The 12,540-nt window shown below is 45.3% G+C and overlaps 1 protein-coding gene across 1 annotated transcript in view; it reads left to right on the top strand.

Moving 5' to 3' along the window:
• LOC140389919 (retinol-binding protein 2-like) overlaps positions 1 to 12,305 on the top strand; it is a 44,914-nt gene extending 32,609 nt beyond the window's left edge. Inside the window, exons 3-4 of the mRNA XM_072474563.1 lie at positions 3,268 to 3,369; positions 12,070 to 12,305. Of these exons, the coding sequence (XP_072330664.1) occupies positions 3,268 to 3,369; positions 12,070 to 12,123 (156 nt within the window). The 3' untranslated portion in view covers positions 12,124 to 12,305. The remainder of the gene's footprint in view (positions 1 to 3,267; positions 3,370 to 12,069) is intronic.
• Positions 12,306 to 12,540: the final 235 nt, after the last annotated feature.

The raw sequence follows: 12,540 nt of genomic DNA, 5'->3' as shown, positions 1-12,540 counted from the left end.
TTAAACGCTGTACATGTCTCAAAATTCTCTTTAGAATTCAAACCAGCATGTAAATAGAAACCTAAATTTTCATTATGCCCTAAAGTAGGCTCAATTCTGGTGAAATGCTGTTCTGGTGTACCCAAGACTCGAGAATCTTGGGCCCCAATAAAAGAAATATAAGAAACTAAAACAAAGATTGATGTAAAACAGAGTTTTAACTCACAATTGCCCATTTTGTCATTTGGGTATTGCTCCAATAATTTTTTAAAATATCGCTACTCCAACCTAAGTTCACCCCAGGTAGGCTGTAAGTTCACAGCATAAAACACATTGGGATGGAGAATATGGCGTAGGGGGGAAATCGCAATCGGGCACCGATCCGGACACCATGCTCCGACCCTCCGTGCAGACGGCATGAACGGTGTGCCTCGGCAGGGGGATGTAAGTAAATGGAGTGAATCTTAATGACCCAATTGCATCTATTTAGCGGGCCTGGCGCCTTATGTTCTGAGGGTTGCCCTCTTGGTCCACAGCAAGGTGCACCACACCAGGGTCATGCTGGTAGAGGCCATCCAATGTCCACCTCCCACCAATAATGCACTGCCTGCCCATGCCTCCTCTAGCAGACCCCACCAATGCCACCCCCCCCCCCCTCCCAAGGGATCCCTGTAATAGGGGGACCCCCCACAGGGATTCCTGTAATGGGGGATACCCCCAGGACCCTTATAATATGGGAACCCCCCTCCAGGACCTATGTAATAGGGCGACCCCTCCCACAGTGGCACCTGGAGTACGGGAACTCATCAACCCCTGTAATGGGGGGCTCCATGAACCCCTGAAATAGGGGACCCCCACAGTGATCCCTGTACTAGGTAGACCTGCCACAGGGACGGTCTTCCTAAAGTAATCCTCCCCACAGACCTCCCGTACAAACAGACGCCTCCCACACAGAACCCCCTCATTCCACACCCCACCCCTCCCCGTCCCTATCCCCAGAAAAGATACCCCTGTCTGGAAGCTAGCGAGCAGTCCAGACAGGGGCAGTGGGAAGTATTGTAGTTGTAATACTTACCGTGCAGCTCCACGTGTCAGTTCCTCGAAGAAGAGCAGCTGTGCCTGCGTCTGGTTCCCACAGATCCTTTATCTAGAAGCCATTCACTGCTTTGTAGCAGTGGTCTGTGATTGACAGCCTGTAAAAACCTTTTGCAGCTTTGATCAATTCATATCTTTCACGTTTCAGTGGGCTAAGTGGTGAAACCCCCCAATGTTTGTAAACATTGACCACATCAAAGAGAGGTAAATGCAGTGAAATGACACATTTGGGTGATTGGAATGCACTTAGTGCCTGGAATGTACTTACATCTCTTTGATGTGGTCAATGTTTACAAACATTGGAGTTTCTCCACCTCACAGCGCCAAGGACTAGGGTTCGATTCCATCCTTGGGTAGCTGTCTGTGTGGAGTTTGCACATTCTCCCCGTGTCTGCGTGGGTTCCCTCCGGGTGCTCCAGTTTCCTCCCAAAGATGTGCAGGTTAGGTGGATTGGCCATGCTAAATTGCCTTTTAGCAGGTTAGATGGAGTTACAGGGTTTCAGGGATAGGGCAGGAGAGAGTGGACCTAGATAGGATACTCTTTCAGATGTTCAGTGCAGATTCAATGGGCTGAATGGGCTTCTTCTGCACTGTCAGGATTCTATGAAGTCAGGATGGTGAGTGACTTGGAGGGGAGCTTCCAAGTGTTGGCGTTCCCATGTGTCAGCTGCCCTTGTCCTTCTAGATGGTAGTGGTCGTGGGTTTGGGTGGACCTGTATAAGGAGCCTTGGTGAGTTCCTGCAGTACATCTTGTAGATGGTACACACAGCTGCTGCTGTGCATCAGTGATGGAGGAAGTGAATGTTTGTGGAAGGGATATCAATCAAGCGGATTGCTTTGTCCTGGATGGTGTCGACTGTCTTGAGTGTTGTAGAGCTGCACTCATCCAGGCAAGTGGAGAGAATTCCATCACTCTGCTGACTTGTACCTTTTAGATGGCCGACAGATTTGAGGAGTCAGGAGATGAGTTACTCACCACAGGAATCCTACCCTCTGGCCTGATCTTGTCACCATTGTAGTTATAGGTCTAGTCCAGTTCAGTTTCTGGTCAATGATAACCCCCAGGATGTTGATACTGGGTGATTCTATGAGTCTTTAATTTAGGTTTATTAGTTCCCATGGTTTCCACGCCTGCTCAGCGAAGGGTGCCACTCTATGTTCGTCTTCACCATCCTATATCCCTCTTCTAAAGTCCAGGAAGGAAAGATGTATTATATATCAGCGCCTGTAACGTTGTAATAGTCAAATAGATGCTTCCTCTGATCTCATATCATTTCCTCCATTTATTAATGTTAATAGTTATAACCATTGCTACTGAGTCTGGGTAAACCTGCTGGAGGGATTGTATCACTCCCTTTAGATTGGGACAAAAAGTAAGAACCCCACCATATTTACTTATTGATTATATATGCCTCAGCATTGGCAAAGCCTCTCCAATATAGATTGTTTCACCGATATGAAAGAACATGTGGAGGAACTTTGGAATTCAAAGTCCAAATAAACAGGTACTCCAGTCACTTACAATTAAAAATAATGTATTTTAGATCAGAAGAAGAGACAAGCTCAATATTTTGATGTCTTTTTTTTATTGATGTTTTAGCTACCAATGAGTGGAATTTTATTAGTGAAGTAAAGTCAGACACCAATTTGTTTCGATACCGTTACATCATTTTTACCCTTCCTTCCGGGTGAACTTTTGTTCTGCCAGCACTTGTGGCAATGGAGTAAATGAGATAAATTTTACATCAATTCAAAATTAGATTTCTTAAAAATGTAATTCTTGTGCTTAAGCCCACAAGATGTTGCATAAGTACCAGATACCTTCTTGTATCTCACCCAAATGGCCATCATTCAGAAGTGAGCCTTGACAGCAGATATAGGCAAACTATTTGACTGAATGACCATCACTGCCAATACGATTTTGATTTGATTTGATTTATTGTCACAATACTGATACACACTTGCACATATATATACTTATCGCCAAGGTTACTGGGTACCACTCAGTAACAAAGCACTTAGCTGAACTTCCACTCCCTATGCCAGGACAAAGAGGAGTCAACTGAGGTCAGCTAGTTTGGTGCAGACCAGAGATTGAATCAAGGACTTGCCTAAATTGTCTTGTGCAGCTGCATAAGTAATTAACATAATTAGTCTTGAAACATAATAGTAAACTTACTTCTTTCCTTGCAGACGCTGGTGAAGTGGGATGGCGACAAACTAGTCTGTGTCCAGACGGGTGAAAAGGCCAACAGAGGCTGGAAGCACTGGATTGAGGGTGATAAACTGCACTTGGTAGGAAATGCTCCACGGGGTCAATACACAATACCATCATTAAAGCTATTCCAGCAATGTGATAAAATGTTGGGCGCAAGTCAGCAGACTGCAAACAAAGTACGCTGTCCGGGGTGTTTCTCGGTGGCTGCAGCGCAAGAAACATCCCGCTATCCAATGGCACTTTGCCGTTTTCTTTGGCCTCGGGGAGTTTTTCTCCACCAAGGCCACACTTTGAGTAACAGGAAAGGCTCCTCACAGATCGGGGCGCCATATGATTCGCAGCCCTGATCTTTTCCCCCTTTCAGGCCCCCTCTCTTTATTGATCGCCCCTCACCCCTCCAACCTTAGGGAGGCTCCTGGGAACCCTCCCCCTTATTCCTGCCTCCAAGTGGCAAGGCCCCCCCCAGGGCCTGGCTCCTGGTAGCGCCAACCTGGCAGCTGGGCACCCTGCACTGCCAGCCTGACACCCTGGCAGTGCCCCTGGTGCCCTGGCAGTGCCACCATGGCATTGCCAGGGTGCCCAGTGGCACTGTTAGGGTGTCAGGTGGGCAGTGCCTAGGTGCCCAGGTGCCAGGGGGAGTTCAGGGTACCATCCTGCCCTGTGTCCGACCAATGGCCTGAGAGATTCCCCCATGTGCCATCACACCTGGTCCACGTTAGTGTGGACCAACACTAAATGGCGCCCTGGTGAGGCCATCAAGAACTGGACTGCAGGTCCAGTTAAATTTTCCGATCTGGTCTCGCCCAGAGAAGGTGAGATCCAGATCGCGCCGGGTGGAGCGTGTCGGGTGACTCGCAATCAATCTGATGCAGAGCCTGATTTGGAGCTCTTGAGCGATTTACCCATTGTATCTGGCTCTGCATCGGGCCAACGGAGTCACTGAATCGCACCCATTACGTAAATGAATGCTGGGGCCATCTGCTTTGCCAAAGAAAACTGACTATTCAATTGAACTATTGTAAAATATCGGCGAACAATTGCTTCAAAGTCAATGTTCCAATAGTTCCAGTTTAAATATGAATGCATCTGGGCCTCATATTTAAGAGAATGATGCCACCCGAGGAGAGTAAAAAAGAAGCATTGCCACTAGCCCTACCCCCTACACCTCCTCCAAGGCACTGCCTTGTAACTCACCAGTTGTTAATCTATGAACAACACACGGTAACGGTTGTTGTAAATCATTGATCTGTAGATCACATTCGACAAATAAAGGCCCAGGATCATATTCTCAGGGCAACTAGGAACAGGCAGAAATGCTACCCTTGCCCACATCCCATTCTATGCAATAAGGGTGTGCAAGCAATCGAGAATTACATAATATAGACACAAGAAAGAAGAAAGGTGACTTTAGAAGAAAACTGAATTACAACTAAATAATAAAATAAGTTGGTGTATTGCCCTTTCAATCCAGCCAAAAGTATTCTCCACTGTCGGGGTCTCATGTAAAATGAGTTTGGCAGATTGAGTCCAGTTCCAAGTTGGCACAAATAGAGAACTGCTCATAATGTGACATTAGTTTGGCACAGAATTAAAAAGGCCATTGGATAGATAGTGTGAGAAATGGAAAAATGTCATACAGGCTAAGTAACGTAAGTTGATGTAGAAGTATAGAAAAGCAGAAACCACATTGCCCATGTGGCAGCAATTACTGTTGACACTACCAGGGAGACTTAAACTTTAAGGTTGTCAGAGAAGCATGGTGGGCTCAGATGTTCTGATCAAATGGGCTTTCAAAATGGTGCTGTCAAAGTATCACTGTTAATGAGATGGTGAGTCTGCAATCCCATTTTGAAGCCCTTCCTGCTGATTTAAGTGGTCAAAAACTACTCCGTTAAGCAGTTGAAATGAAATCTCATTTGCAGGAAGGAGAATGGTAGCACGGTCAGTGGTAAACTTCCATTAGCTATTCCATAATGAGCAGCAAACCTCCCTGGGCCCCAGAAAGAAAGTCTGTCCTTTTGCCTCCCTTGGTTCTCCTACTTCCTGCACGTGTGACCCTGCTGAGATGCTCCACTAAGCCCTACACCTGCAACTTAATGTTGTACTGCCTGATCTCCAATTGCCAGAAGGTGGTCAGCTCCCTGTTCTATTTTATTTCAGATGGGCAGTGAATCAGGGGCATGCAAATGAGGCAAATTGGGGAAGAGGGGGGGTGGGCAGTGTGAACATAGAACATACATAGAAAATACAGCACAGAACAGGCCCTTCGGCCCACGATGTTGTGCCGAACCTTTGTCCTAGATTAATCATAGATTATCATTGAATTTACAGTGCAGAAGGAGGCCATTCGGCCCCCCGAGTCTGCACCAGCTCTTGGAAAGAGCACCCTACCCAAACTCAACACCTCCACCCAACATCCTGGTAAATCTTCTTTGCACCTTTTCCAGAGCTTCCACATCCTTCCTAAAATGAGGCGACCAGAACTGTACACAGTACTCCAAATGTGGCCTTACCAAAGTTTTGTACAGCTGCATCATCACCTCACGGCTCTTAAATTCAATCCCTCTGTTAATGAACGCGAGCACACCATAGGCCTTCTTCACAGCTCTATCCACTTGAGTGGCAACTTTCAAAGATGTATGAACATAGACCCCAAGGTCTCTCTGCTCCTCCACAATGCCAAGAACTCTACCGTTAACCCTGTATTCCGCATTCATATTTGTCCTTCCAAAATGGACAATCTCACACTTTTCAGGGTTAAACTCCATCTGCCACTTCTCAGCCCAGCTCTGCATCCTATCTATGTCTCTTTGCAGCCGACAACAGCCCTCCTTACTATCCACAACTCCACCAATCTTCGTATCGTCTGCAAATTTACTGACCCACCCTTCAACTCCCTCATCCAAGTCATTAATGAAAATCACAAACAGCAGAGGACCCAGAACTGATCCCTGCGGTACACCACTGGTAACTGGGATCCAGGCTGAATATTTGCCATCCACCACCACTCTCTGACTTCTATCGGTTAGCCAGTTTGTTATCCAACTGGCCAAATTTCCCACTATCCCATGCCTCCTTACTTTGTGCAGAAGCCTACCATGGGGAACTTTATCAAATGCCTTACTAAAATCCATGTACACTACATCCACTGCTTTACCTTCATCCACATGCTTGGTCACCTCCTCAAAGAATTCAATAAGATTTGTAAGGCAAGACCTACCCCTCACAAATCCGTGCTGACTATCCCTAATCAAGCAGTGTCTTTCCAGATGCTCAGAAATCCTATCCTTCAGTACCCTTTCCATTACTTTGCCTACCACCGAAGTAAGACTAACTGGCCTGTAATTCCCAGGGTTATCCCTAGTTCCTTTTTTGAACAGGGGCACGACATTCGCCACTCTCCAATCCCCTGGTACCACCCCTGTTGACAGTGAGGACGAAAAGATAATTGCCAACGGCTCTGCAATTTCATCTCTTGCTTCCCATAGAATCCTTGGATATATCCCGTCAGGCCCGGGGGACTTGTCTATCCTCAAGTTTTTCAAAATGCCCAACACATCTTCCTTCCTAACAAGTATTTCCTCGAGCTTACCAATCTGTTTCACACTGTCCTCTCCAACAATATCGCCCCTCTCATTTGTAAATACAGAAGAAAAGTACTCATTCAAGACCTCTCCTATCTCTTCAGACTCAATACACAATCTCCCGCTGCTGTCCTTGATCGGACCTACCCTCGCTCTAGTCATTCTCATATTTCTCACATATGTGTAAAAGGCCTTGGGGTTTTCCTTGATCCTACCCGCCAAAGATTGTTCATGCCCTCTCTTAGCTCTCCTAATCCCTTTCTTCAGTTCCCTCCTGGCTATCTTGTATCCCTCCAATGCCCTGTCTGAACCTTGTTTCCTCAGCCTTACATAAGTCACCTTTTTCCTCTTAACAAGACATTCAACCTCTCTTGTCAACCATGGTTCCCTCACTCGACCATCTCTTCCCTGCCTGACAGGGACATACATATCAAGGACACGTAGCACCTGTTCCTTGAACAAGTTCCACATTTCACTTGTGTCCTTCCCTGCCAGCCTATGTTCCCAACTTATGCACTTCAATTCTTGTCTGACAACATCGTATTTACCCTTCCCCCAATTGTAAACCTTGCCCTGTTGCACGTACCTATCCCTCTCCATTACTAAAGTGAAAGTCACAGAATTGTGGTCACTATCTCCAAAATGCTCCCCCACTAACAAATCTATCACTTGCCCTGGTTCATTACCCAGTACTAAATCTAATATTGCCCCTCCTCTGGTTGGACAATCTACATACTGTGTTAGAAAAGCTTCCTGGACACACTGCACAAACACCACCCCATCCAAACTATTTGATCTAAAGAGTTTCCACTCAATATTTGGGAAGTTAAAGTCGCCCATGACTACTACCCTATGACTTCTGCACCTTTCCAAAATCTGTTTCCCAATCTGTTCCTCCACATCTCTGCTACTATTGGGGGGCCTATAGAAAACTCCTAACAAGGTGACTGCTCCTTTCCTATTTCTGACTTCAACCCATACTACCTCAATAGGGTGATACTCCTCGAACTGCCTTTCTGCAGCTGTTATACTATCTCTAATTAATAATGCCACCCCCCCCCCACCTCTTTTACCACCCTCCCTAATCTTATTGAAACATCTATACCCAGGGACCTCCAACAACCATTTCTGCCCCTCTTCTATCCAAGTTTCCGTGATGGCCACCACATCATAGTCCCAAGTACCGATCCATGCCTTAAGTTCACCCACCTTATTCCTGATGCTTCTTGCGTTGAAGTATACACACTTCAACCCATCTCCGTGCCTGCAAATACTCTCCTTTGTCAGTGTTCCCTTCCCCACTGCCTCATTACATGCTTTGGCGTCCTGAATATCGGCTACCTTAGTTGCTGGACTACAAATCCGGTTCCCATTCCCCTGCCAAATTAGTTTAAACCCTCCCGAAGAGTACTAGCAAACCTCCCTCCCAGGATATTGGTGCCCCTCTGGTTCAGATGCAACCCGTCCTGCTTGTACAGGTCCCACCTTCCCCAGAATGCGCTCCAATTATCCAAATACCTGAAGCCCTCCCTCCTACACCATTCCTGCAGCCACGTGTTCAACTGCACTCTCTCCCTATTCCTAGCCTCGCTATCACGTGGCACCGGCAACAAACCAGAGATGACAACTCTGTCTGTCCTGGCTTTCAACTTCCAGCCTAACTCCCTAAACTTGTTTATTACCTCCACACCCCTTTTCCTACCTATGTCGTTGGTACCAATGTGCACCACGACTTCTGGCTGCTCCCCCTCCCCCTTAAGGATCCTGAAGACACGATCCGAGACATCCCTGGCCCTGGCACCCGGGAGGCAACATACCTTCCGGGAGTCTCGCTCGCGACCACAGAATCTCCTATCTATTCCCCTAACCATTGAATCTCCTACAACTATTGCTTTTCTATTCTCCCACCTTCCCTTCTGAGCCCCAGAGCCAGACTCAGTGCCAGAGACCTGGCCGCTAGGGCCTTCCCCCGGTAGGTCATCCCCCCCAACAGCATCCAAAACGGTATACTTGTTTTGAAGGGGAACGGCCACGAGGGATCCCTGCACTGTCTGCCTGTTTGTTTTTGTCCCCCTGACTGTAACCCAGCTATTCTTGTCCTGTATCTTGGGTGTGGTTACCTCCCTGTAACTCTTCTCAATCACCCCCTCTGCCTCCCGGATGATCCGAAGTTCATCCAGCTTCAGCTCCAGTTCCCTAACACGGTCTTTGAGGAGCTGAAGTTGGGTGCACTTCCCGCAGGTATAGTCAGTGGGGACACCGGTGGTATCCCTCACCACCCACATCCTACAGGAGGAGCATGTAACTGGCCTAGCCTCCATCCCCTCTTACCTTACAGAATATAGCTGCTGTGTGGACTAACTAGATCTCCGCCCTCCGACTCTGCTACACTTCTTGTAAACTCCTGGCTTTCTTCGCACTCTTTGCGGAAACGTCGGAAACAAAATGAAAGGAGCACCTTACTCCCTCCTCACCTAACTCCTTCGGTCACCAAACTCTCACTATAGCACTCAAAAAGCACCAAATTCAGCACTCCCTCAGTCACCAAACTCTCACTATAGCACTCAAATGCACCAAATTCAGCACTCCCTCGGTCACCAAACTCTCACTATAGCACTCAAAAAGCACCAAATTCAGCACTCCCTCAGTCACCAAACTCTCACTATAGCACTCAAATGCACCAAATTCAGCACTCCCTCAGTCACCAAACTCTCACTATAGCACTCAAAAAGCACCAAATTCAGCACTCAGTGCAAACAAAGTCTGCACTGTAGGGGATCACTTTTATACTGTGAATCTAGCCTCTGAAAAACTGGCCTAATCCAATTAACTAATTAACAAGCTCCAGCTGCAAGTGCCTAGAAGTAGAAGCCTGTTTAAAGCTGATTGAAAATTCACCTTCTTCTAAATCAAACAGCAACTTTTAAGTTAATTAACTAAATAAAAGAAAGACTAAACTTTAGATAAAAATGAAGCCTTATACTCCCTCGGTCACCAAACTCTCACTATAGCACTCAAAAAGCACCAAATTCAGCACTCAGTGCAAACAAAGTCTGCACTGTAGGGGATCACTTTTGTACTGTGAATCTAGCCTCTGAAAAACTGGCCTAATCCAATTAACTAATTAACAAGCTCCAGCTGCAAGTGCCTAGAAGTAGAAGCCTGTTTAAAGCTGATTGAAAATTCACCTTCTTCTAAATCAAACAGCAACTTTTAAGTTAATTAACTAAATAAAAGAAAGACTAAACTTTAGATAAAAATGAAGCCTTATACTCCCTCGGTCACCAAACTCTCACTATAGCACTCAAAAAGCACCAAATTCAGCACTCAGTGCAAACAAAGTCTGCACTGTAGGGGATCACTTTTATACTGTGAATCTAGCCTCTGAAAAACTGGCCTAATCCAATTAACTAATTAACAAGCTCCAGCTGCAAGTGCCTAGAAGTAGAAGCCTGTTTAAAGCTGATTGAAAATTCACCTTCTTCTAAATCAAACAGCAACTTTTAAGTTAATTAACTAAATAAAAGAAAGACTAAACTTTAGATAAAAATGAAGCCTTATACTCCCTCGGTCACCAAACTCTCACTATAGCACTCAAAAAGCACCAAATTCAGCACTCAGTGCAAACAAAGTCTGCACTGTAGGGGATCACTTTTATACTGTGAATCTAGCCTCTGAAAAACTGGCCTAATCCAATTAACTAATTAACAAGCTCCAGCTGCAAGTGCCTAGAAGTAGAAGCCTGTTTAAAGCTGATTGAAAATTCACCTTCTTCTAAATCAAACAGCAACTTTTAAGTTAATTAACTAAATAAAAGAAAGACTAAACTTTAGATAAAAATGAAGCCTTATACTCCCTCGGTCACCAAACTCTCACTATAGCACTCAAAAAGCACCAAATTCAGCACTCAGTGCAAACAAAGTTTGGGGCAGCACGGTAGCATTGTGGATAGCACAATTGCTTCACAGCTCCAGGGTACCAGGTTCGATTCCGGCTTGGGTCACTGTCTGTGCGGAGTCTGCACATCCTCCCCGTGTGTGCGTGGGTTTCCTCCGGGTGCTCCGGTTTCCTCCCACAGTCCAAAGATGTGCAGGTTAGGTGGATTGGCCATGATAAATTGCCCTTAGTGTCCAAGATTGCCCTTAGTGTTGGGTGGGGTTACTGGGGATAGGGTGGAGGTGTGGACCTTGGGTGGGGTGCTCTTTCCAAGAGCCGGTGCAGACTCGATGGGCCGAATGGCCTCCTTCTGCACTGTAAATTCTATGAAATTCTATGAAAGTCTGCACTGTAGGGGATCACTTTTATACTGTGAATCTAGCCTCTGAAAAACTGGCCTAATCCAATTAACTAATTAACAAGCTCCAGCTGCAAGTGCCTAGAAGTAGAAGCCTGTTTAAAGCTGATTGAAAATTCACCTTCTTCTAAATCAAACAGCAACTTTTAAGTTAATTAACTAAATAAAAGAAAGACTAAACTTTAGATAAAAATGAAGCCTTATACTCCCTCGGTCACCAAACTCTCACTATAGCACTCAAAAAGCACCAAATTCAGCACTCAGTGCAAACAAAGTCTGCACTGCAGGGGATCACTTTTGTACTGTGAATCTAGCCTCTGAAAAACTGGCCTAATCCAATTAACTAATTAACAAGCTCCAGCTGCAAGTGCCTACAAGTAGAAGCCTGTTTAAAGCTTATTGAAAATTCACCTTCTTCTAAACCAAACAGCAACTTTTAAGTTAATTAACTAAATAAAAGAAAGACTAAACTTTAGATAAAAATGAAGCCTTATACTCCCTCGGTCACCAAACTCTCACTATAGCACTCAAAAAGCACCAAATTCAGCACTCAGTGCAAACAAAGTCTGCACTGCAGGGGATCACTTTTGTACTGTGAATCTAGCCTCTGAATCTAGTGGTGGCAGTTCACCCAACCAGCTTCCCGTCTGAGACTTCTCACCTTCAGTGGGTGTTAACGAATATAACTTTCTCTCCTGTGGCCTTTTATTTGTTAATTTTCTTCCATTGCCTGTCCTCTGCAATGCGTATATGTCATGTTAGCAACAGAAACCCTCTGATATTTTGCACAAATGCCCAATGAGTATTAAGAGCATCTCAGCCAAGGCTGACCCTGTGAATATGCTTTTTCCTTGGCTAATTCTAATTAAATACTAATTTATCAATTTTTCCCCTTGCAGGAGCTAACGTGCTGTGACCAAGTGTGCCATCAGATTTTCAAGAAAAAAACCTAAAAAGATGCTCAATGCAATCTTCGGCAATCAACAAATATACAAACATTTATATTTCTTATATACAATAGCTTATGCTCAGTGTAATTGAATGTGTGTTGCATTTTGAACACTGTATGCAGTGGTGTAAACTACACTCAATTTATTTTTACCATGCAGAATAAAAACACAACATGAAGACTTTTGATGCTTAATTCCCTGTGGTTGCTTCCACATTGACTGCACATTCTCTTTTATGCCAATAATGCATCAACAGGACACAGATTCATCTTTATTTGCCTCAGGCAAGCACACCTCCTGTTGGCTTATCCTCAGAGAAAAACTCCATCAATGCTTTTGAAAAAAAGCTCTGTTTTTCCAGCTGGCAATTCAAGGCAAAGGAGATGAAATAGTACAGAAGTACAGAGTGAAAAAAAATGT

This window comes from Scyliorhinus torazame, chromosome 14 (genome assembly GCF_047496885.1).
Source record: "Scyliorhinus torazame isolate Kashiwa2021f chromosome 14, sScyTor2.1, whole genome shotgun sequence".
Classification (NCBI taxonomy): Eukaryota; Metazoa; Chordata; class Chondrichthyes; order Carcharhiniformes; family Scyliorhinidae; genus Scyliorhinus; species Scyliorhinus torazame.
This window is presented reverse-complemented; position numbering and strand designations above follow the sequence as displayed.